General features: G+C 46.3%; 1 protein-coding gene across 1 annotated transcript in view; it reads right to left on the bottom strand.

Moving 5' to 3' along the window:
• Window positions 1–26,728, bottom strand: part of KIAA0319 (KIAA0319 ortholog) — a 58,616-nt gene that overhangs the window by 1,329 nt on the left and 30,559 nt on the right. The window contains exons 9-19 of the mRNA XM_058667383.1: window positions 23,168–23,400; window positions 18,889–19,008; window positions 16,453–16,585; window positions 15,819–15,973; window positions 13,327–13,478; window positions 11,846–11,984; window positions 10,768–10,927; window positions 6,568–6,710; window positions 4,135–4,257; window positions 2,762–2,852; window positions 1,972–2,063 (exon numbers count right to left, since the gene is read on the bottom strand). Coding sequence (XP_058523366.1) covers window positions 1,972–2,063; window positions 2,762–2,852; window positions 4,135–4,257; window positions 6,568–6,710; window positions 10,768–10,927; window positions 11,846–11,984; window positions 13,327–13,478; window positions 15,819–15,973; window positions 16,453–16,585; window positions 18,889–19,008; window positions 23,168–23,400 — 1,541 coding nt within the window. The remainder of the gene's footprint in view (window positions 1–1,971; window positions 2,064–2,761; window positions 2,853–4,134; window positions 4,258–6,567; window positions 6,711–10,767; window positions 10,928–11,845; window positions 11,985–13,326; window positions 13,479–15,818; window positions 15,974–16,452; window positions 16,586–18,888; window positions 19,009–23,167; window positions 23,401–26,728) is intronic.

The following is a 26,728-nucleotide window of genomic DNA, read 5'->3' as shown; positions in this document are numbered from 1 at the left end:
CAGCCTTGTGTGTTTCTGACGAGGATAACATGTTAGAGTGTGAGCAAAGCTCTTGGTCCAACCTTTAGCACTGAGCTCCAAAAAAACCAAAATTGTTGGGATCTCACTAAGCAGTTCAAATATTTTTGGCAGATTAGATTTCTTGGCATCAAAATAAGAGACCGAATGGGTGTGAGATTTGCTGACTGCTCCCTGAGGGGTTCCAGTGTCAGGTACAGACTCAGGAAAAGATGGCATCTGACAGGCAGGAAATGAATGAATGAATGACCCTTACAATATTCAGGGGAAAGAAGGGCAAGTGTGTGGCCTGGCCCACTCCCTCTGTGCTCCCTGTGGGAAGGGCTCTAGCGGAGGCATCCAGAAATGTTTCAGCAAAGCCAGTCTGTCTAGAGCAAACCAACCATGTACAAGACAAGGAACCCAAGGCTGGGATGTCACAGACAACATGGATATAGGGAAAACTCTGAAGCTTGCCTGCATCTGCTAGTAGAGCCATGAGGCCATGAAGGTGTTCTTTTAGGCTGTCAATAAAACCACCGTGGGAAGGATGAAATGAGGAGGAGAGGATCCTGGTGAGCTGACAGCAGCCCTTGTGGCCACTGAGGTCTGAACAGATGGGCTCCTGATCCCGGGGCTATGGAACTTAGAGGCAGGCCCTCCAAGGGGACAGTGTGGGTACAGTGTCCTTCCATGAGAGGCCCGAGGCAGCTGTCCTGTCCTATTTCACCAAGGGAGACAGGGTGAAAATGCAGCATGTGGGAGAAGCCAGCTTCACCATGCTGTTTCCAGTTGCCAAGTCCTTGGCTGCTAGCCTCTAGAACTGACAGGATCTACCCGTGCGGCCCAGTGATGGCTGCCTGGGCGCACCAAGGCAGAACAGAGCACGTGGAAGGACAGCGCCCGGGCCCTGATGCAAACAATGAACTCCCGCCACGCTGAGTATCCACCAGAGCAGACTGCTAAGCTGCCCTTGTCCCTGGGTTCCTCTGCTGTGAAACAGGTCAGTCATCATGCACACCTCACAGAGCTTTGGGTAGGATTAGAATAGAATGGGTCAATGGCTTCAAAAGTACTTGACACATACAACTCATGAAGCGCCTGTTAACTGTCATGGCTGGTGCTATTAGTTCAGAGGTGAGACTCTGAAGTCCTTTCAGCAGCAGCTTGCAATTCCACTCTCCAGCCTCTATATGCACAGGGCTCCCTGCACCCCAGGGTGCTGCTCTCCCCTGGGTTGAGAGCACCTGTAACAGCAGGAACGTGTGTCACTGCTCTTCCCTCTCCGGGCCTTCACAGTCTGGGCATCAGCGAGGGGTGTTAAACACCAACAGTGGGCCCCTTTTGGCATCTCACAGCTTTGATGGCAATTGCAACCCTCCAAATCCTTTGGTCGGAAATCCAGAATTACAGAAAATCCTATCATTGACACAGGGCAGCTTCAGAATGCATGGGAAGATCTGTTAAGTATGCAATAGTTAACAAATGATGACCCAAAAGTAACCAAGCAAGACAGGTTGGGAAGCAAAGGGATCTGTATGCTCTGTGGATGTCAGTGTCCTGTGACAGCACTGACTACTGAAACCATGGGAGAAGGCTTGAAGTCCACCTGTCGTCCGGCTGCACTCCACTCGGGAACAGCACTCAGAGGAACAGAGCCAAGTGTCAGACACTCTTCATACAAACGCCCTCTTAGCTGTGGTCACTGGCGTGGTCACTGGCTGGCTCACAGCTACCAACAGGCACTTCAGATGACCCAGCCAGGCATACTACAAAGTACTTTGTGCCAGCATCTCACTAAATTTCTACAACTGCAGTGACTACCCCTCTGCACAGCCTCAGGACTGCAGCCGGCGGCCTCCATCATGATGCCTGGCACCCCTTCCCAGGCAGTCACCTGCAACCAACGTTTTCTGCTCATGCCAGGTCACCCCAGGCTGACACTGGATCATGCCACTGTAGAGAAGGCCTTACCGTATTTGGGCCTCAGCTCCACTCCTTCCTGCTCATCCATGTTATCCAGGATGGTGTACTTGGTCTTTTTCCTTATTTTCGTCCTTTTCCTTCTGAAAGGAACAATGCAAAGCTAGAGGCTCTCAGAGAGGTAATTGGGGCCTAGGATGCAAAACACACGAAGGCACTAGAGGAAGTATTGGCCTGTCCTGTGCAGTGCTAGCCATCTGTTCATAGTGTTTCAGAACTTAAGAGCCATCTCACAGACAAGCATTCTGTGGAAACCTATGGCCAGACCACTTTCATCCATCGACCTACAAGCCTCGACTATGGTTGGTCCAGGGACCTTTCTCCATTGAGTTGTTCCTACTCAGAAAAGCCTGGATTGGGGCTGGTGTACAGTGCAGTAGGTGCAACACTGGAATCTCAAGCACCAGCCTAACTCATTGTACTACAATGCCTGCCTTTGTACCAGCACACCTTCCCCTAACAGAACCCGGGAAGGCCACTCAAATACTGTGCTAGTGAACACAGTGTGAGACTGACAAGTGACACCAGATTGAATACAGAACCATGGAACCTTCTAGAATCTAAGATAGCTATAGTGGGAAAAGCTGTCTCTAGTATGGTTTCCCTCCTCTGGTTACATCTGCCTTGGGGCAGGAAGCATATTAAAAAGTACTCTGAAAATCCAGCCTAGCCTATTGTCATAAAAGGTGACAGCTCCACAGTCTAACAAACCCAGGCAAACATTTCAGCTGCCATGTTGCATTCTACCCCACATGAAGAAATAAAAGGACACAGTTGGTACCTCTTGCAGCAGCAAATGCAAACCCGCGTCAAGCCTCCCGCCAGCACGGTCAGCATGAAAGCCAGAATTGTCACATAGAATACACTCCATTCTGAAAGACAGGAAAACCGCAGCAGACCATAGGGACCCACTGCTTGCGAAACTGTTTCATGTTGATGGTTCATGATGAATAATTTGGGTTCTTTCAAGCAAAGGCCATCTGTGCTGCTGGTAGCACCTGGTCAGGCGGGTGGCTGAACAGAATGGTCAACTAAAACAGCACATGAAACTGCCCTGGTTCTGTGCCTTTGCTTCAGGGACCTCACAGTGCACACGTGTCTTGCTGACTTAAGAACAAAACAACTAAAACTAATCAAGGAATAATGCACACTTGCATGAATGGCACAATAAGATATTCATTCCAGAACTTAGAGGTGCCATGACTCACCACCCTCTCCCCAAGAAATGTTCTGGCTTGCTTTAGATTAAAGTAAATGAAATATCAGCAAGGTTGCCCACAATATCAATTCATTGCTAGGAGCTGGAGAGAGGTTTGGCAATCAGCTGCTCTCCGGCCTTCCCTTTGCCTGCAGAAAGCAATGCAAAGGGCTTTGCAACAGGAGTGCAGGAGCAGAGAAGCCAGACTGCCAACATCAGACTTCACCCAGTCCTGTGTTACATCAGCTCCTAGAATCAGGACCCCAGAGCTAGCCGATTCCAAGCTTTGTATTGTATTTAGTGTGAACATGTCAACTGTATCTTCTAGTGTTCTCTGCAGGTTATGTCCATCTACATCCATTCAGCAGCATATCTACCCTTAGCAGTAGTCTGGCAGCCAAGTACAGCCCTCACACGGGACCTGAGTCCACCTGCTTTGGCAAATAAGCCTGGAAAGTGGGCAAGATTCCATTCCTCACCTGCTTACAGCAGGTCCACACCTTCGCCCAGGATCATGTTAATCCTGCACCACAGATGCGAATTTCCTTGTAGAAGGGTTGTCTGTAAAAGCCTGCAGGGATGGGGAATGTCTGGCCTGCAGGCTCCATAAGGTGCACAGATTTACCTGGACTGGTCCTGCCAAAGTAACTGTGGATACAACTCAAAATGCAATACATGTACAGCAGGCTCATTTTTCAGCTGATAATTCTGTGTGCACAAATGATGTTAGAAATATCCAATGACCTTTGGCAGGAAAGAAGTTTCCTCTTCCCTGGGTCCTGGATAAACCTCCAACAGGGAGTGTGTGTGTGTGGGGAGGGGGGAATCTTAGCTCACCACCAAGTGCACCTGGCTGCAGGTGGGGAAAGGACTGGAACCTGGCATCCGCAAAGCTAGGCTAAGTGCTTTGGATATTCAAGCCAAAGGCACCTTCCAGCTCCCCAGTCACAACTCACCACAGTTGCTCTCGCCACCCCGGACGTAACGTTGGATGAGGTTCTCCATCCACATCTGGGAGCAAACGCAGCGCTTTGTGATAGGGTCGCAGCGACCGTGGCCAGAACACTCCAGGAGGCAATCTGCAACGAGGCGACAGGTGGTGGTTACCACGAGGGCGAGGCAGTTCTCGGGGGTCTGTTGCTTCAGGGTCCTCAGCATCATTTGCTTGAACAGATGCATCCGAGTTCAGAGCCCCCTGAAGGTGGTCCCTCATCACTGACCCGCACATCAGGAAGCAAATGGGAGCAAAGGCCTTCAAACTGCAGCCAAGATATACAAGCTTGGACCCCAGAAAATAAACTCTAGGAATGTATTCAACGGAGGATGTGCACAAAGATGTATAAAATTAACTTTAAAGTTCATGACTGAAGGACAATTTTACAGTTAAGGGACATATGCAGGGTGGAGTATTACACAGCCATAAATATTTGACTGAAGGAAAATGTGAAAGGATTTGAGAAAATCATGATAAGTTAAAAAAACAGATAAACATATACATTAAATGATTACAACTCTATATTCATTGTGTTTAGAGATGAGGGAACTGAAAAAAATAACGCATCAGTATGGGAAGGAGCTTTGAAAAGTTGATGGAAAAATACAATTGAAAGACAAGTGTACTTTAAGAGTAGGCAAACATCTTAATTTAATATACAGTCTGAAAACTTTGAAATCTTTTTGTATGGATAGATTTCAGATTACTTTTGCACCAAAATCATCTTTTAAATCCATTTCCATTACCTTTTCAAAATATCCTTGCCTTAATAAAGGGTATCTTTGGGGGCACAGGGCAACAGTCCAATGGTTAATCCTCACCTTGCAAGCACCAGATCCCATATGGGAGCTGGTTCATTTCCCGGCTGTTCCACTTCCCATCTAGTTCTCTGCTTGTGGCCTGGGAAAGCAGTAGAGGATGGCCCCAGGCCTTGAGACCCTGCACTCCCATGGGAAACCCAGAAGCTCCTGGCTCCTGGCTTTGGGTTGGCTTAGCTCCAGCTATTGTGGTCCTTGGGAAGTGAACCAGTGGATGAAAAGTCTGTCTCTCCTCTCTAGAAATCTACCTTTCCAATAAAAAATACATCTTTAAAGTGAATGAATATATAAATAAAATTTATCTTTCGATATGAGGAATCTCAGTATCTAGGAGATTGTTTATTCTTTACTTCTTTCTGGGTATCCCAAATTTCTGACAAAAATAAATCTCACAGTTTTTTGCCAGAACATAAAATACATTACAAAAAATTAAATTGCTGCAAATAATGGAGAAATTTAATTGCAGATAAAACAGGTATTGAAATAATCAAATCAAATACTGATCAAATCTTACCAGGTCCCTTGTAGCTCTTACTGAAATGACCACTTCATTACAAGGCATGTCACTCAAAAGTTAAGGACAAGGACTCTAGGATTGTGACTAAGTGTAAGGCCTGGCAGGCAAGAGGCTGACTAGATGGCACTTTACCAGCTGTCTCAGAGGTCACAATGACACCCCATCATGACCAGGATACACAGATCACATAAATGAGGCGTTTCCAGCTGTTGGTACTTGTCTGTTTTTACCATTGCTCTGACAGTTTAAATATGGAATTCCTGACCATCATCAGTATTTGTAAGTATACAGATAGTACTCAAATTTGAAGTTTCTATGTAGGAGTTTTTACTTCCCTGTGGCACAGAAGCAATATCCATGCAACCATCCATCTTTTATTCTCAGTCCAGTGTCCAATAAATTATATGAGACAGTCAACATTTTATGATAAAGCAAGCTTCTGTTAGCTGATTTAGTCCAACTGCAGACCAATTTAAGTGCTTCAAGCACATTTAAGGTAGAACAGGCTAAGTCAGTTGGGTTATCGTGTCTTATCTTGGTCAGTGCATTTTCAACTTATATTCTTTCCAAGTTCATAGCCCCATTGTGAGTCGGGAAGCATCTGGCAGTCTTCAAATGTGACTCATGACTATTTTTGTTCTCCAGTTTCCTTCCAAAACAAAGAGTAACTAGCAACTGTGTATTGCAGGAAAACTATGCCAAACAAGTCTCTGTATGTTAAGATGTTTGCATAGGAGATGACATTGTAGCGCAGTGGGCTAAGCCAGTATTCCATATGAATGCCTGTTCAAGTATTGATGCTACATTTCCCATCCAGCTTCCTGCTAATGCAGCTAGGGAAGCAGCAGCAGATGGCCCAGGTGCTTTGGGTTTCAATCTCCTGACCCATTCCCACTCCCCACTAATCAGAGAATGAGCCAATGCTCAGAAGATTTATAACTGTCTTTTGAATAAATAAACAAGCCTTCTTAAAAACGTTCAGACCACCTCTCTGTGTGTCTATAGAACCTCCATGACTGGCAAGTCTAACTCCCTTGAAATATCCCCACAGAAAACATACCTGCAGTATCAATCCTCAAGACCTTGAAAAGCAAGAAGTCTGGCTTCTCTTTGGAAAGCCGCATGTGCAGGTTTCGGGCCACTTCAGCAGCTTTAAGAACTGTGGAAGGCAGTCCACTCTGCACATAAAACACAACCATGGTGCTGCAGAGGAGACAAGAGAGGACAGCCACGTGGTCAGGCTGTGACTGGCATGGCAGGCATGGCCACTCCGGCCATCTGACCTGTGACACTGGAAAGACAGAGTGCTGGCATCCATGGCCAAGGAATTGATCTTTGTATTCACAACTGAAAGTTCTTTGGGCTCAGAGAATGGCTGACGGGAGACTGTGTGAGTGTGGGCCCGCGCGTGTGTGTGCAAATGCAGAGACACAAATATACACAAAGTGGTGCCTCTTAGACAAGGTTTTATTTTAATCTTTCTTACTGAGAAACAACAGAAATACCATAGACTTTACCTGGTTAAAATGTAAAATCCAAAAGCTTTTACTGCATTCACACCTTCACCAGTATCTAATTCCAGAACATGTTTGTCATCCCAGATAGTCACACCTGTTAACAGCCTTTCCCCCAATCCCTGACAACTACATTTTTGCTATCTGTAAGTTTCGCCTACTCAGGATACTTCATAAAAGAGATCGTACAATATGTGAGCTTCCGTGTCTAACATCACTCAGCATGATGTCATTAAAGCTCATCCAGGGTGAAGCACATATCAGTACTTCATTGCATTTTTCTGCAAAATATTATCCCATCATATGAGCATATGACCTTTTTTGAATCCATTCAACAGCTGAGCAGCATTTGGGTTGTTTTGACTTTGACTTTTTCACTATTATAAATATGTGTTAGGAACATTCACACACCAGTCTTTGGTTTCCCTTGGTCATTTATCTGGAAGTGGATGGGATGGACCATATGGTAACTTTATTTGGCATTTTCAGGAACTGCCTTCCACAGTGCCTGCATTATTTACATCCCCACCAGCAGTGTCCCAATTTATCTAGTTACTTCCAACATTTTTTGTGATCCATATTTCTTTTTAAATATTCTTTTATTGGAAAAGTGGATTTTACAGAGAGGAGAGATAGAGAGAGGAGTTTTCCATGTGCTGGTTCACTCCTCAAATGACTGCAATGGCCAGAGTTGAGCCAATCTGAATCTCAGAGACAGGAGCCTCATCCAGGCTCCCACATGGGTGCAGGGTCTCAAAGACTTAAGCCATCCTCTATTGTTTTCCCAGGCTACAAGCAGCGAGCTGGATTGGAATTGGAATATCTGGGACATGAACTGGTGCCATATGGGATGCTGATGCCAGACAGCAGAGGATTGGCCCACCACTGTGATATATTTTTCAAATCGGAATTCTCTCTCAGGATCCTTGAGAAATTGATTGAGGACCCATAGATTTCAAAACCTACAGACATTCAAGTCCTTTACATAAAATGAAATAGTACTATATAATCTACACACATCTTGTATGCTTTAGATTGTCTCTGCATTAGTTACAGTACTCAATACAATGGACATGCGACATAAACTGTTTTTATACTGTACTGACTAGATAATATGAAAAGAAAAAATCATCACCTCCATTCCATTCAAATGGCATTTTTTTTTTCAGAATATTTTCAGCCCACACTTGGTTGAACCCTGGATGTGGCAGCCAACCTGGGGTGTGAAGTGGCATCTCCTTGTGGTTCTCACCTGCATTTCCCTATCTCTAGGACATGGGCATCACTTCATGTGCTGCTTGACATTTTGTCCATCTTCTTCAGAGAAATATCTGTTTGAACCTCTGTGAGTTTCTTGGGCCTGTTCCAAACAAGTGTTATGAGCTGATGGCTGAAACAAGGGAAATCGCCTGTTACGGTTCTGGAGGCTGAAGGACAGAACCAAAGCATCCACAGGGCAGTGCTCCCTACAGCCCCCAAGGCAGGCTCCATTCTGTGCTGTTCCCTGGCATTCCTTGGCTCATGGGTGCATCACCCCTGTCTGCCTGTCATCACAGGGTGCTCTCCCTGTGTCCCTGGTTCTCTTCTAATAAGGACAGCCATCACTCAGCATGACAGCCTACCCTACTCTGGTATAACTTCTTCATAACTAATGACATCTATTTTATTTCCAAACAAGGTCAAGTGCACAGGTACCACGGGTTAGGACTCATGCGGGACACAATATTCATAACAGGTGCTTTTCTTTGTGTATCAAAAAAAGGTATTGAGGGCTAACTGAGGTAGCCTGGCAGCTAAAGTCCTTGCCTTGCTCATGTTGGGATCCCATACGGTTGATGATTTGTATCCTGGCTGCTCCACTTCCCATCCAGCTCCCTACTTGTGGCCTGAGAAAGCAGTTGAGGATGGCCCAAAACCTTGGGACCCTGCACCCACCCATTTGGGAGACCTGGAAGAGGCTCTGGGATCCTGGCTACAGATGGGCGCAGCTCTGGCTCTTGTGGCTGCTTGAGGAGTGAATCAATGGACAGAAGATCTTTCCTCTCTCTCTCCTCCAATTAAAAAAAAAAATTGAATTTTTTCAGATGGTTTTCCTGTGTTGCTGAGATGTTCCTGTGTTTTGGCTCCTTATTAGTATGGTGTATTATATTTATTGATTTGCACGTATTGGGCCCCACTCACAGCCATGGGATAAATCCCTTTTTCCTTTTATGTACTGCTAGATTCAGCTTGATGGTATTTACAGAAAATGTTCACCAGAGATGTTGCTTTGTGATTTTTTTGTGATGTGTTTGCCAGATTTTGGTGGTAAAATGAACCTTACAGAGATGAGAAAGACCTCCTCTCCTTTTTTGGGAGGGAAGGTTTTATGAAGAGCTATAACAATCCTTAAAACCTTTTCAGAATCTATCAACAAAACTTGTCCTGGATTTTGTGGAAAGTTTTTTTTTTTATTATTATTTTAAATGACTAAATCAATCTCTGGACTTGTTACAGGTCTCTGCCTTTCATATGAATTCGTGCCTTTCATATGAATTCGTCTCTGCCCACATCTTCCTATGAATCTGCATGCCTAATATTTTAATACAATTATTCAGTTTTCTTTTATAAAACTTTTTATTTCTGCAAAGTCATATTCCTCCTTCCTATTGCTGACTATAGTAACCAGCAGCCCATGCTTCCTCTTGGTCTCTCCAGCTACAGTTCATCAGCTTTGTTGATCTGTCAGATAAACAATTATTGGTTTTGTTGGTTTTTAGCTATGACTTTGAGTCATTACTTGATACTGCATGAGTGAGGGAAAGTTATGATTCAATCCCATAAAAGTAATTATAATACGCTTTTAGCTGGTACTTTTCCAAGTAAATTTTGAATTCTCTGGAAAACTAATGTAAGCTGAAGGGCTAGAATAGCTGGCAAAGAAGTTACTATGAATGACGGGTTTTCATTGCTATGTGCTTTCTGTCTCTCTCTTCTCACACCAGGTTATATATGAATTTAGAAATGAAACCTTGGGGCTGGCATTGTGGTCTAGTGGATTAAGCCACCACCTGTGATATTGTCATCCCATATGAGTGCAGGTTTGTATCTAGGCTACTGCATTTGATCCAGCTCCCCGCTAATGGCCTGGGAAAAGCAGCAGCAGATGGCTTGGGTGCTTGGGCCCCTGTACACCCATGGGAGACACAGATGAGACTTCTAGCTCCTGGCCTCAAATTGGCCCAGCACTGGCCATTGTGACCATCTGGGAAGTGAATCCGTGGATGAAAGATCTCCTTCATCTGTCTGTCTGTCTAACTCTTTCAAAACTGAGTAAATAAATCTTATTTGAAAAAATAAAAACACTGAAAATAAAAATCTTAGTGGAAATACAGGCTGGTATTTCAGCCTCACCTCCTCCCACAGACAGCAAATGGTAGCCAAGGGCCCTTTCACACCAGGACATGGGGCAGGGCTGGGGTCAGGCAGTGACACAGCTCTTCAACGCCCAGACCAGCCGCACAGCCCCCAAGGATGCCAGCACCCAACCCCACTGCCCCAGCTGATGCCCTCATTCAGCACACTTTCCGTCATCATGCACTTAGAGCTGGGCTGATGTGTCCTTACTTCCACCCTTGGATGGGAAAAGGTCTATGAATGCGATTGGAGCTTGCACATACAGGTACCTTCCTGCAGGACTGGAGCTGGGACTGCAGCTAAAGCCGGGGACAGGGCTTGGACCTCCCCAGGCCAAGCATGCTTCTCACCTGAGGTCCGAGTGGGCCTGGATTTTCTGAACCTTGATGTCAGAGTCGAGCACATGCAGTAGCGCGGCCAGCTGCCTCACGAGGGTGCCCTTCTGCTGCTCCGTCAGCTGCCCAGCACCCACCTGCAGGATCAGCTCCACCAGGCCACCCCTCCGTGGGTCTGGGGAGAAAGTAGAGAAGGTGTTTCTGCTTGTGCCAGATCAGGGGCTAGGCCTGTGTGAGAACCTAAGCAGTAAAGCTACTACAGGGCTAAGTCCTTTTCAACATCATAGGGGCCATGCTCCGGCAGCAGCACCTTTCCCTTGCCTGGCCCATTCCTTCTATCCCAGCTGGTAAACAGGTGGCCTAATTACCCCCTGGGGCTAACTTGACGTTTCAGCTGCTCACACTCTCCCCCAAGACCAGCAAGGAAACCTCGGGGCCCAGTGGTGTGGACACCACCAAGGCTCATGATCCCAGGAGTGCCGATGGCTGCCCACCTCCCTAGCACTGGCCTCCCTCAGCACTGCAGATGCAGAAACCCAGACATGTGCTCCATGGGAAGCCTTTGTTTTCTGGCAGGAAAGCAAAAGTGAAAAGAAAATCTCAAGAGTGATGTTGTAACGTAGCATGTGAAGCTGCTGCCAGTGATGCCAGCGTTCAACATGGCACCAGTTCACATCCCAGCTGCTCCACTTCAATTCCAGTTCCCTGCTAACTGCTTGGGAAAAGCAGTGAAAGATGATCAAAGTGCTTAGATCCCTGCCATCCATGTAAGAACCTGGGTGAAGCTCCTGGCTCCTGGCTTCAGCCAGGCCCAGTCCCAGCCATTGTGGCCATCTGGGAAGTAAGTCAGCTGATGGAAAATCTTGCCCTCTGTCTCTACCTCTCTCTCTGCAACTCAGACTGAATAAATAAATCTTACAGTGGAAAAAAAAGCTTGTTGGGCAAACACTAGAAGGCTGAGTCTGCAGCCAAGTACACAAAAGTTCTCAAAGAGGGTCCAGCCAAAAGCCGAAGGCAAGCACACAGGCCTCCCACCTCATGTTACACCGGCCGCAGTCACCCAGGCTGGGGCCACCCCAGCCCACAGACGCACCTGGCTGCACCTCCACAGTGACGGTGTCTGTGTCCGAGACCCCCTGGTTGTCCGTGACTCGCAGGTGGAAAGTATAGATGCCCTCCACCAGATTGGTGAGCTGCAGGGCCGCGCTGTGGTCAGAGCTATCGAGGACGTCCTAAGAAACGACACGAAGAGCAAGGCAGCGTTTGAGGACCAGCCTTCCCACACGTGCAGGAGCGCAAGCGGGAGGCTGGGAGGTTAGCTAGGGGGTAGTGGGCATTGGCTCTTCCCAGTAAAACCCGTAGGAAGGCAAATTCTGAAGGCAGAATCCCCTGAGCCTAGCTCTCCAAGCCTTTGCTGGGAATTATCAAACAATTGCTTTCCTCCAACGGAGGGAAAGGCTGTTGGTGAGAGTGGGGTGCAGGTGTTTAGTCTTCTCTTCCCACAAGGTCTCACAAGGCTCTTCCTGAGGTTCCCTCATGTTCACCTCTCAGAGACCCACTAGTATCTCAGTTTTGTAGGCTTCAAAGCACCAAAGAATTAGAGAAGAATTTCCCAGCTCCCTGGGAACTGGCTCACAGCAGAGGATGGTGACAAAAGTGACATGCTCTGAACAGATGCCACCGTCCTGTCCCGAGGACCCTGCCTCTGGAGGTGCTTCGGGAAGCATGAGGCACTCCCAGTGCCTTCCCGGGGACCACTGCTCCAGGACATGGGCAAGAACATGGTTGATCTCAAATCCTCAGCAACAGTGGGGTGGAAGAAGGACCTCAACTTACAACCTGCAAAGCACAGTGATCCACAGGGGGAAAACACCTGCCTGGTGCTGAAAACTAAGGTTTGGCCAAGTCACTCTCCTTCCCTGTATCTGTGAAATGGGACAGCAATCTCTGACCTACAAGATCGGAAAGAATCCACTTGGACCAGAGCAGGAGTGACAGGGGAGGCCTTAGCTTTGTGGCTTTCCAGGCTACAGTGTCCTACCCACCCTAAACCTGGTTAGGGAAAAGTCAGAAAAGACCTCAGGATCTGAGTCAGCCTGGTGACAGCCAGCGGCTCAGTGCCTCCAGGACACAGGCACAAGCACCTCACTGCAGAGATAAACAGGTGTTGCTGCAGACAGCATTGCCCACTCCAATCTACATGTTGGAGCCCTGACCTTGGATGGTGCTGTACCTACAGGAGAGACCTTTGATGAGGTAATTAAGGCTCATGGGGGTCACAGAGTAGGGCCCTGATCCCTTGAAATTAGTGTGTTTATAAAGGTGCCAGACAGTTCCTTCCATCTCCTCTCCCTCTCCACCCCCAGCCCGCTCCAGACTTCAACACAGAAGGCAAGTGAGTCTATAAGCCAGGAGGAAACTTCACCAGCACCCTGACCTGGCCTTTGCAGCCTCCAGAACTGTGAGGAAATGCATGCCTGTTGTTTGAGCTGCCCATGCCTACTGCTGTGGCAGCCAAAGCTGACTAAGACAGACACGTTAAAGGCCCAGGGCCACTGCCCTCTCAGTACTCACTCCAGCTGCTGGACTCTGGCCATCCCGGATCCACAGATAGGACACAATTCCTTGGTCATCGGTAGACCTTGAACCATCCAAAGTAATGGAGTTATTGGGAAGCACAAGAATATGTCTGCCACCAGCCTGGGCTCTGGGAGGACTATTATTTTCTAAGTCAAATACAGCAAAAATGAAAGCAGAGAGATTGATTTAAAATGCTGGTGATAGAATGCATGTCATAAAACACCCACAAGTGTTCCACCTTCCTCATATGAAAAATTGAACATACACCACCAACGCATTGCTTTCTGTCCCAAACACCTGTTACACACTCTGCAGGCATCCTGCAAGCCTGTTTGTGCCTAAGTGGCTCTAATTAGCAAGAAAGGGGTAAAGGAGGTGACAGCCAGTACCCTGAGAATTTTCGTAATGAAATACTTATTCTTCTTGGAAAAGAAAAAGCATGATTTTACTTATCTCCAGGGACCAGAAAATAGCAATGTTTATCATTTAAAATATCCTCTGGGTCAGCGGATTTCTAGTACTGCCAAATCTTGACCATCCCAGCAAGATAAGGAACCTGAGTGAAAACTAGTTAGACCCTCAGATATAAATAAGGAAAAGTAAGGGTCATTCTGAGGTAACAGCCTCAAGAAGAAAGGGAGGGTAGAGTGGGAAGATCAGGAGAAGACACAGCTCCAGTTTGGAGATTAAACTGCTGGCAGACCCTTCCAGTTCAAATGGGACTGAGGAACCCAGCTGTCCCTTCAAAATAAGTCAAGCAGTGGTGACAGCAAAAGGGGGTGACCTAATGTAGTCATTACTGTGTCATCCGTCACCAGCTGCTTACGTCCTGGGAAAAATACACTGGAGACGAGCAGAAGCCATCAGAGCCACTGCCAATTTTCCCACAGCATTCACTGCACTTCAGCTGGGAGAGATCTGAGGAGGTAGTGTGTGTGTGTGTGTGTGTGTGTGTGGCACTAGACAGGCTTAATTCCACTGTGGACATACAAGCATATCTCAAAATGTCCATGGCAGAATAGAATTTAGAGGTAAGTTTATTTTAAAAAAATTTAATCCATGAATACATTCTTGTAATGTGCATTTTCCACTAAAAAGATCCCTCATGGAGAAAGGCCAGGAATAATGGTAAAGAGACAGGAGGTAACTGGAGTTGGCCCAGAAGTAATTCTGTCATCATGCTGTCTGGGTCTTCCCTGGCTGTTAGCTCCACAGTCAGAACTCAACAGTGCCCCTGCCATACCCCTGGGCCTCCACATCCGGGACTCCAGTCATCATGCTCCCTCCAGCACTACCCTCAGCCACTCCACTGCCACCAGGCAGATCCATTCAAGCAGGAAGCAGTTCTCTCAGATCTGCTGCTGACTGCTGTCAACCTCATTTTGGATTACCGCACCCTCACCCACTCATCAGCTAAAACTGACAGTCTTGCTATCATTCTGAACACCATTTCTCTAAACTTTCTGTCAGGTGCCCCAGTCCTGAGAATTCAGACTCACAGGTTCTTCCTAAAACCTCCTTCCCCCACCTCTCCTGCTGGCCTCCAATGGGGTGACATTTCACATCTTATCCATGCAGTTACCGCTTTCTTCCAACTATTCTCCAAATGCAAGAGCTAAAATGGCTTACTGAGAAGTTTTTTTTTTTTACATTTGCCAACAAGAAAGTATGAATTGATAAATGCAGCAAGATTAGCAAAGTTCTGATGGCTGCGTAGGCTAAAGGATGCACACGTGCTGGTCTGTTAAGATTCTTCCCCCTTCTTTGACAAAGGGTTGAAAATTTCTACAGTCTAAGATTTGAAAAAATCCAAATCCACATTGCTTTGCTGAAAAGGGAGGGCTCAGCCTCTCTCAGCTGCCCAGAGGATAAAGTTCTAGCATGTGACTCTCAGGGCACAGCCATGACGGAGGGTTGCAGCCCCAAACCCAACCTCCATGCCCTAGCCCTTGTACCACAAACAAGTCCCCCAAGCCAGTCATACTTCCTTGCTCCTCTGCACTTCAACACATCATCATTGTCATCTGCAGATTAACTCATCCAACTCAACACCATTTACGATTGGCCTGAGTCTACACAGAGAATTCAGCAATTCTGAAGCAAAGGGCCTCAGGCAACTCATAGTCAGGTGGGAAGATTGACAAGAAGACAAGTACCCAGAGCAGCACCATGTGGGTCTGTACCATGGACAACACAGAGCTGAAATCTCCAGGGAAGAGAAAAAGCAGAGCACAAGCCATCTCGTGGACATGAGCCTTGGCCTGGCAGGGATCACAGAGAGGTCAGTGCTGCGGGTGGAAAGGAGAGGCTGCTTCCTTGAAGGAGGTGACAGGAGAACCTCTAAGGGGATTAGAGGGTTGGCTTTTCTGGGTGAGGCAGAATTAGACACCTGCTGCGAACAAACAAGCAAAAAGCTCAGCTTCGCTGGACACCTGCAGCCCAGCTTGGAGTCCTGTGAGACCCCCCACCGGGGTCAGAACACTCACCCTTCTTCACCTTCACGGTCACCGTCAGGTTGGTCGTGCTGCTCAGTCCCTGCTGGTCTCTCACCGTTAGGCGGAAGCAGTAGGCACCCACCTGAAGGCCAGTCACAGTGGCTACTGCCTTGTCCACATCTTCCATCTGCACCGCACTGGGGCCTCTAAGACATCAAAGTGGTGAACAAGAGAGAAGTCCTAAAGCCAGCAGGCATGTGACTTTGCCCTCATAAATGTCATCTATGGACTTCCAAGCTAACTCAAGCTAACTGCTGAGGGGACAGAGCCAGTTGCTGAAGCTGCCTTCAGAAAGAGCCCAGTGGGTTCCCAAAATGAGGGGTTTGGTTCCTGTTTTGTTTGCTCATTGAGCTGGGAGATGGAGCCTGAGAAACTATTCTGTTTGTTTGTATTTAGGTTGAATCTTCATCTCTTCGGAGAGAGTGTAGAGGAGAAAAAAAAAATATGAATTTCTCAGAGAGGTATTACAGGACCACACCCAGGTTCCCTGGCACCACTCACAGCAAAACAGCCCTGCCCACATGTCCTGACTCCCTAAGGTGAAGTGCCAAGATTGAACATGCACTACCGAAGGGAAGGGGCGGGAGCCCTGGGCCAGGCTATGGACATGACGATGCCAGCATACCTGACCAGCTCCCAGCGGTAGAAGACTATGCCATGGTCATCGGTGCTCCCACTCCCATCCAGGGCTGCACTTCCCACAGGGAAGACCAGCTCCTTATCAGGGCCTGCAACAGCTACTGGAGGCCTGTTGTTTTCTAGAATTGCAGAAACAGTGTAGGAAAATATTACCTCTTTGCAGTAAGTCTAAAAACCCCCATATTTCTTGATATCAACACATTGTAGCCAGCTATGATTCACAGTTGCTGCGTCTGCAGATTCAACGCAGGCTGAAAATATTCGGGGGAAATATGTGTCTGTACTGACTACACACACATTTTTTCTTGTCATGTCTCAATTATAGGAACACATTCTGAGAAATACATCACTGGCCATTTCTTCCTTGTGTGAACACAGTGAAACTTGTGCAAGGCTCCACAGTACACACTTCTGCTTACACAGATCCACCATTAACTGACATGTCCTTACACACCCTGTGACTGTTTCCATGACATTCACGTTGTCTATGGTTTTAGAAGTCATCCAGAGATAAATTAAAATGCACCGAAGGATGTGCATGGGTTGTAAGTCATTACTACAGCATCCCACCTAAGCAAACTGAGCATCCCCCATGCACACTGAGGCAACTGGACCCATGATTCACTCATGGCAGCTACCAGAACAGGCAATGCCCTTTGAGAATCCTGGGAAGAAACACTGAAGTCATCTAACCTAACTAGGATTTGACTCTCCCAAGTTTGAGACTGGAGCTACAGGCTGCAAGAAACACTGCTCCTTGACATTCACCTGCCTGTGGTTTAGACCTTCAACACACACAAAGAGTTGAAGAGCAGGCAAGAAGAGCAAGAGGAGAGGAGCAGGAGGATGAAGCAGCCAGCTGACATCAATGTGAACATGACTGCTGCTGTGCCTGGTGCACAGAAAACATCTAACATTAAACAAATAAAAGACAAAGCATCACTGATACTGTTATTCACACAATCAGAATTTCTGTAAGAAAATAAAAGTCGCCTACTTGGAAACTAAGGCTGCCATTACACAGGGTCTGAGCTGCCAATACCCAATGTACTCAGCATGAAACTCCCATGATTTAGTGAGGGGCAGGCATCCTGACAACAGGTGGAACAACCACTGGAGATGCCCACATTTCCATGTCTGAGTCCTGGCTTGGCTTGGCTTCCTGTCCAGCTCCCAGAAGATACTAATGACAACAGTTACTGATTCTGTCATCCACATGAGACCCAGACGGAGTTGCTGGTTCCTGGCTTTAGCCTGGCTCAGGCCCAGCTGTTGTGGGCATTTGGGGTGTGAATCAGCAGATGGATGATCTCTTACTTGCTCACTGGCTTGCTCTTGCTCTACCTTCCCGATTAATTTTTTAAAAATTGTAAAAACCCTTTATGGGACTGGCATTGTGGCATAACAGGATAAGCCACTGCCTTTGACACTGGTACCCCATGTTGGCAACAGATGGAGTTCCAGCTGCTCCACTTCCAATTTAGCTCTTTGTTAATGGCCTGAGAAAGCAGTAGAAGATGGTCTAAATGCTTGAGTCCCTGCACCAACATGGGAGACCTGAATGGAGCTCCTGGCTCCTGTCTCCTTGGGCTCAACCCCTTCCTCTTACCCATTCCTCTGTTCCTTCACCGGAAGTTGCCACCCTCGTTCTAATCTGAGCACTAAACAGCTCTTTCCGGCCACCTCCCAGACCAGGCAGAGCCCCTTTCTGTGGATCCTGCAGCAACAGTCAATCCCCTCCTCCAGCACTGAGCGCCTGGCCTAGGCAGACTCAGCCACAAGCCCAAAGGGGGCAGAGACCAAGTACAGACTGCTTCATTCCTCTTCCCTGAGGCCTCACTAATGGCACTTCTTACATATTTGCTGAATACACAAATGGGTAAACAGTCGGTTGTCTTTAGATGGAATCTGTTCTCACTGCCAGGCTCCAGAGAGTAGAGTTTCTAGGACCGGTAGGCTTCTTGCAAAAATTTCCTAAAGCAAATCCCACTCACTACCAAGCAAAGGCCTAGCTGTCTGTGAGGTCACTGAGGTGCAGCAGAACCCTGAGTTTTCAGGAACCTGAGCTGAGCTGGAGGCACCTGCTCCATGGCTGCTGCATCAGTAGGATGGCACTTGACCCCCAGCCTCGAGTCCCCTGCAGCAGGACATACATGATGGTGTCCACAAAGTGAAGCTGGGCCATTCATGGTGCCATGGCTGGTGGCTCTGTCCTACATACTGTGGTTTAGACACATCTGGACAAGATTCAGAAACTCAAGAGAACGTTAGTTTTACCAGGGACATCGGTTCCCACAGCCCTGATTTCCCGACAGTGCATAGACTGGGAGATGTTACCACCCAGGCTGGCACAACTGAAGCCCAGAGCTCAGCTGCCATCTCGGCTTTCATTGCCATGCTGTCTCTCTCCCAGGTCACCTACCAGGCTGGACAATCACAGTGACCGCAGCAGTGGACTGCTGCCTTGAAGAATCTGTCACCGTCAGCTGAAAGGTGTACTCTCCTTGTTGCAGTGCAGACAAGTGAAGGTAGGGGGTCTGCGCTCCCTAGGAGACAGCAAATGCCAAAAAAGGGGAAGAAAATGTTAAAGAAACACAAGTAAACAGTACGACATAAGAGAAAAGGAAGGATTTTACTTAATATGCAGATCCTGCTGGGAAAAAGCAATGTGAGTGTCCCTGGAAGATGCCGGTTAAACTTAGACCATGGTGTGTACTCAGACACCATAGGAGGGGTGTACACAGCAGGTGTGGATGCTAGCCTGGCGAACCTACACCAATGTCAAATGAGCCCATTCTTAGTATCCACAGCACAGAAATGCACCAGGAGGCTCGCAATGATGCCCACAGAGGTGACATCTCTATCAGTAAAACAAAATCCAATTAGATGCCTGTGGTCAGGAAAACGACCACTTACATTGCCATACACTGAATGAGGGAGGCTTACAAAAAAAAGAAGGTTGAAGAACAGTTCTAAAACATGATGGACACACACAGAGGCAAACACATGGGGCAGATTCTGGAAGGACACACAGGAACCTGCTCCCAGGAAGTGTCTGCAAGAAGGATCCCACAAGGCAGAGGTGCTTAATGAACTCCTGAAGTTTTCATGGGAAACAGAACTAAAAGTTAAGTTTACTTGGGTGTCAGGCTGAAGCCAGGAGCCTGCAGCCAGGAGCCTGGAGCTCCACCCAGGTCTTCCAGTGGGTGGCAGAGGTCCATGTACTTGGGTTATCCTTCTGCTTCTCCTCCAGGTGCATTAGCAGTAAACGGGATACAAAGTGAGGTGGCCAGGACTCAAACCTGTGCTCCATGGGATGCTGGCATCACAGGGAACAGTTTAACCCACTGTACCACAGCACAGGCCCCCACTGCATGTATTAATAAAGACCTACCCAGAACATTGGAAAAAAAATGTTTTTTGATGCAAAATCTGTTGTACTACCACAAAAACTTTGGAAATTTGAAATGCACAAAAATTTTTTCAGTGTTTTAAGAGAACTTTATATATTCTTCTTCCTAACTGACACATAGAATTGAACATTACTCCTGGGGTACAGTGTGGTATTTCAATGCATGTATACAACATGCAATGATCCAATTACTCAGCACACCCAACAGCTCATTTATTCTTAGTGTTGGGAACATCCAGAAACCTACCAGCCATTCTGAGACACACAGTTAATGGTTTCCAATCAGTGACTTCACTGCGCTGCACATCACTACAGGCTACTCCTCCCACCCACCTGCACCCACGTGCCCATCACTGTGCTCCTCCATGTCTTCCTCCCTCCTTCCCAGACTCAGGCAATCACTAATCTACCCTCTACTTCTAGGAGCTCAGCTTTTCCAGCCTTCACACATAAAGTGGAATGTGGAGTACTATCTTTCTGACTTGCCTCTCTTAACACGAGGTCCTCCAGGCTCAGTCGTGTTGCTAGAACACTGGGGTTGTGCTATTTTTTGTGGCTGTTATCCCATCGTGTGTGTTCTTTCTCCACTCATCCACCAATGGAGCATCCACATTGGCTCCACACCTTGGCTGTGATGAGCAGTGTTACAACAAACACGGAAGTACAGGTATCGCTTTGCATCTTAGTTTCCTGCCCTTTGGATATTCACCTCATGGTGGGAGTGCTGGAGTGTGGCAGCTCCAGTTCTAGATTTCTGAGGAAACTCCATACTGTTTGCCACAATGGCTGTGCTGGCTTACCTTCCCATCAACATGGTGTGAGAGCTCCCCTATCTGTGCATCCTGGCCAACACTTGCTCTCTTTTTGTTAATAGCCAGGCTGGCTGGAGTGAGTATTTCACTGTGGTTTTGATTTCCCTTTCCTGATGATTTCATAAACATGTTGGCCATTTGTGTATCTTCTTTTGAGAGATGTCTACCCCTACCATTTGTCCATTTTTCAAACTGAATTTGGGGGTAGGGAGCCTTCGGATTGAGTTCTTTAAGCTCACTAACCCAACAGCTTGCTAATATTTTCTCCCATTCTGTGAAATGCATGGGATTTCAGGAATTTTTTTAAAAGTCTCATTGCTATTTTGACAGAATGGGGTAAAGCAAACTTGACTGAAGCTGTGTGAACTCTTAGACACACGATAAAAGGGAATGTCATGGCACTCGGTAACTGGCTAGACTGCTGCGCCTCATGGACTATCCACAGCAGCCCCATGGTCTAGGAAATGCACAGGCTCTGTCTCTGTTCCCACATGGGGCACAGCCTCTGCACCTGCTGGCATGTGTTTTGAACTAAGGCAAAGGGGTCTTCTCACAGAGCTCCCAGCAAGTAAGTATGACGCATCTCCACTTGGGCATTTTAATGAATCACATGGTTGCCTCTGTGGTAGTTGGGGTATTGCTGCAGTCAGGCTGGTGTGGCCAGCAAGGCCAGCTCTGCTGCCCAGCCAGCTTTGGATATAGGTCCAGCACCCGTGGATGAATTCTAGGGTGCTGCTCCAGGCACATAATTCTCAATCATTCACTAAAAGAAAATCTGGACTATTTTGTAACAGAGGAAATGGAAAATATCCATCTTCCTATTTTGTATCCCACCTCCTCAGAATCAGAATTCCTAACACAACAGAAGCAAACATGGCACTCGCCACTGCTCTGGGGACCAGAGATGGTGCTAGTGAGTAGTTAGAGACAGGTGTGCTCTGCAGGGATCCTCTGAGGCCATGCAGATAACTCTCAGCTCTTTCAAGTGTCACAAGCCCTGCTGAGTTATGCTTACCACTCAAAATTGCAAAGCACCTAACAGAAATACCAACAATCAAGTGAATATGTTTTCATTGGATCTCTGATATCTCAGGGAGTTGGCATTTTGTCTAACAGACAAGATGCTGGTTAAGACTTATGAGCCATCCTGAAGTCCTAGGGTTGAATCCTGGCTCTGCCTCCTGACTCCAGTTTCCTGCTCACACACTCTTTGAGGCAGCAAGGGAAGGCTGCAGAAGCTGGGTCTCTGCCACTCCACATGGGAGGCACTGAGGGTGTCCCTAGCCCTCAGCACTGGCCTTGGCCCAGCCCTGCCTATGTCCACAGAAGATGTGTTTACTCTCTCGCTCACCTTCCCTCACCTTCCTCCCTCCCTCACCTTCCCTCCTTTTCATTCTTCCCCCTCGCCCCGCCACAATCCAAGCATCTTAAAAATATAAAATATGGGGCTCGGCAGTGTGGCCTAGTGGCTAAGGTCCTCGCCTTGATCCCATATGGCCGCTGGTTCTAATCCCGGCAGCTCCACTTCCTCTCTATCTCTCCTCCTCTCAGCATATCTGACTTTGTAATAAAAATAAAATAAATTAAAAAATATATATATATATAAAATATGTATTTATCAATATTTTATACAAGTCTGGTGGGACAGACTTTGAAAGAGTTCTATCTCCTAAAAAATTAAATTCTCAGGTGCCTGTGTGGTGGCATAATGGGTAAAGCCATTACAAGTGACACCAGGATCTCCTATGGGCACCACTTTGAGGCCCAGCTGCTCCACTTCTGATCCAGTTCCTTGCTAATGTGCCTGGGGAAAGCAACAGAAGACAGCCCAAGTGCTTGAGCCCCTGCTACTCACATAGGAAACCTGGATGAAGCTCTTGGTCTTGGCTTCAATCTGGCTATAGTGGCCATTTGGAGAGTGAACCAGAAGAGGAAAAACTTCTCTATCTCCATTTTTACTTTTCAAACAAAATAAAAATGCTTTAAAAAATCCAAAACAAAAAAATTTAAGAGATCAAAACATAGCCACAATAAAGCTCTGCAAAAGAGACTATTTGATGCAGGCAGGATAGCATGGAATTTGTATAACCAAGAGAAAAAGAATCGCAAAGAATTTTCCGACAATGAAGTTCGGGTTGTCTCACTTCTAAGATTTCTCCTAATAAGCTATTTCCCAGCATATACAGGATACAACTCCTTCCCAATAGACCTCAAGACACAGTAGTTAACACAGGACCCTGTGGCTGTGTTCGCCTAGGTGGGGGAGGGGAAGGGAGATCAAAGCAGACGATTGGGTCAGGTGCTTTCATAGTCACTGCAGCATAGCAGACAATCCTGTGAAGCACATTTTCTTGGTCTCACCCACAAGCCCCTTGTTGATAAATGAGTGGATGCATAGACGGATGAGTGGGTGAGTACGTGGACAGATGGGCTGATAGACAGATAGCAGGTACAAGTGTGAAGGCACAGCGGAGAACTTGCCTGCATGACCACCTCCTTGTTCTCACTCCCAGGGTCCAGGGACCACTCATACAAGACAATCTCATGATCATCGGTGCTCCAGTTCCCATTCAAAATGACAGAGTTTTGGGGCAAAGTTACGGTCTGATTTGGGCCCGCATTGGCCACTGGCGGCCTGTCCACAGCATCGCTGACTCTCAGGAAGGCTGTCGTGGAGTTGGTGGCTCCATCCGAGTCTGTGACAGTCAACCTACAAAAAGCAGAGTAAGCTATTACATGGTGGAGGAGGCCAGGCCTGAGGTCAGTCCATTCTGCTCATGGCACACTTCTCAGAACAACTTAGAACATACTTAGAAGAAATCTGAGCATGAATCTAAGAAATGTCCACAGTTGAAAAGGGATTTTCTGTTTGTTTTTGCTTTTGTTGCTGTTGGTTTATTTCACTTCTGGCTCGCAATATATTCACATGTTAGAGTCTAACCTTTATAGGTTTCTGATGAGTCTTAGAGACGCAAGGTGAGAATCAGGCTCAGTCAACACAGAAGCCACTCTGCGATGACAGAGACTAAGATGGCAGTTCTTCTGCAGCCTGAGAAGGTAGATCACTCCAATGTCTTGACCTGCAAAGCTTTTATTTTTTAAAACCTTTTCTAAATGGCTTTCTATAATCATGTTTTCAGGACAAATTCTTGGCAAAGTAGTGTTAGACTGGAGCAAGTTCAAATACAAACTAATGTTCAACCTGCACAGAGAACATACCGGCACTAAACTGATTCATACACACAGAAGACCACTGTCTCACCTGCTCTAACCTGATTCCCATTGGTAATGAAATATAGTTACAAACACATCATGTCTTCCTTGTGGTGTAGAGGGTAGTTAGAAGCAGGAATAAAGAGAACAAGGAGGAGCTCCTGCAGGCAAAGCCTGTGTGCATGCGCAGGGCACGTGTGAGCTGAGTCACTTCCACTCCACCCCACGAGATGCACACAGTCAGGACTGTGCTGGACCCGTACAGAATTTCAGGGTCAACAGCAGTCACCTGCCTCAAGAAACAGTGGGAAGGGTCAAACATTGATGATCGAAAGCATCTTAGAGTACATTTCAGGAAATACAAGCTTATCCCATCCAAATAAAATATTAGAGACATATTTTTAGTAATTGCTTCCCTAAAATTCCCTTAGGTTTTTCTATCAGATAATTGTCACAAATCTCTACGGACAAAATGTAGACAGTAACGCAACAAGAGAAGTCAAACACCTTAAAGCCATACATACCTCTGATCCTGAAATTTTTACCTGTGCTCTAAAACTGAACTATAAGGATGTTCAGCCAAGCATTGAACAATGGGAACAAGTTAGCAGACTACAACATATCAGCAAAGCATACAATGTGATGTGCAGAATGTTTAATGGCATGGATATTCATGACACATCCAAGTCCAAAACACATCTACACCTCTACATCTATGAAAAGCTGGCATAGGGGAGATACAGCAAGAATAGATCCTATAATAAATGGTGCCGGGATATGTGGTTGGTTGTCTACACAGGAAAACCAAAACTAGACAAAACCATAATTGAAGCCCAAGTACCTTCAGACAGGTAAGAATTTTAACCTGGGAGATAAAACTTTCAAAATGTTGAAAGGAAATAGAGAACTTAGCATGCAAAACACCCCAAACATTTTAATTCAAGTAAGAAAACAAAGTATTTAGTTTTTGTACACATGGGGAACTTAAGCATCAACACCTAATCATCAACGGTGCACGTATGAGTTACCTTATTTCCTTCTTTGTGTTTATTCTGCTTATTTTTTCAGCAGACATGCTCAGTTCTTATCATAACAATATAGTACTTGTGTCACCCCTGCATTGCAACTTCTCTCAGAAACCTGCATTTGGTCCCAATGGAGATGTCCCAGCCACAGGGGGAAATGAAAACCAAAATGTACTGTCCCGGACCAAGCCTACTGCTCCCCAGGGGTCCATTCGTGATAAATACAATAAGACTGCAGAGCTGGTTGGATTTTCTTTTCTATTTTTTTTAAGATTTTTTTTTTAATTTTTAGTGGAAAGTCAGATATACAGAGAGGAGGACAGACAGAGAGGAAGGTATCTTTCATCCACTGATTTCACTCCCCAAGTGGCTGCAACAGCTGGAGCTGAGCCAATCCGAAGTACCCACATGGGATACTGGCACATGCAAGGCAAGGACTTTAGCCATTCAGCTATTGCACCAGGCCCAGAAGTTTTTTAATCATCCCAAATAAAAGTCTGCACCCCTGGTTCTGGAGTGGTGGCCTAGCCGCTAAAGTTCTTGCCTTGAACTCGCCAGGATCCCATATGGGCACCGGTTCTAATCCCGGCAGCCCTGCTTCCCATCCAGCTCCCTGCTTGTGGCCTGGGAAAGCAGTTAAGGATGGCCCAAAGCCTGCATCCATGTGGGATACCTGGAGGAAGTTTCTGGCTCCTGGCTTCGGATTGGCTCAGCTCCAGCCGTTGCAGTTTCTTGGGGGAATGAATCAGCAGACGAAAGATCTTCTTCTTTTTCTTTCTTCCTCTCTTTGTATCTGACTTTCCAATAAAAATAAAGAAATCTTTTTTTTACAAAGTCTGCCTCTCTGAAAACTCACTCCTCATACCCAGCCACCAGTTCCTGGTAATTACTATACTGCTCGCTGTCTCATGGAGTTTAATCACTTGAGGTCCCTTAAACAAGTGGAATCAAGCACTATTGGTCCCTTTGTTTCTGGCACATCTCACACAGCATGATATCCTCAGGGTTCACTGATGCTGCAGCATGCATCAGAATGCATTCCTTTTTCAAGCTGAAAAACAATCCACTGCATGTAGAGGCCACAATTTTTTTATCTGGCTACCTGTTGGTGAATTTTTGGGTTATAGTTAGCAAATTGTTTGAAAAATATAATGAAACAGAATAACAAATCCCTTCATTGGACTGATCAACAGAAAAATAGTACACAAGTCATCCATATCAGGAGAAAATAAGACTGTAGCATGGATTCTGCAGACATGGAAATGATAATGTAAAAAATCGGAACAGCATTTTCACACACTGAACATTTTAAGTGAACTGTTTTTTACAAATGATTTTAAGTATATTCAATTACGAGGTAATCTAGGTTTTCCAAATTAAAAAAAAAAAAAAGGAATGACATTAACAAAAATCAGAGTGCAAAGACTAAGTAATGACAACTCACTACATAAAGAGTTATTTACAATCTCCAACCAGCTTTCCAGAAAGCTAAGCAAGGTTTCAGATTAATTTACTTTATGTATATAGCATATATACATAGGAAATAAATATAAATCTCAGTTAAGGACTCACCTCTGAGAGCATTTTTTTGTTGCTTTAGAGAGCAAGTTGAGTACAGAATGCAGAAATGAGCTCAAGTTGTGTTTGCACATGCATTTTCTAAAGCTTTGCTGCTAACTCATTGACGAGACAAAATTATCCATCAAATCCACATCTGCTGAGTGCTTCTCTCACGACCCCAAAGGTCATAGTGCTTCTTCAAATGTATTTCTGAGCCAGATTCTCCAAGGCATACATTAC

The sequence above is a fragment of the Ochotona princeps genome, chromosome 1, assembly GCF_030435755.1.
Source record: "Ochotona princeps isolate mOchPri1 chromosome 1, mOchPri1.hap1, whole genome shotgun sequence".
Lineage (NCBI taxonomy): Eukaryota > Metazoa > Chordata > Mammalia > Lagomorpha > Ochotonidae > Ochotona > Ochotona princeps.
The sequence above is the reverse complement of the archived record's forward strand: the minus strand, read 5'-3'. Positions and strand labels throughout refer to the sequence as shown.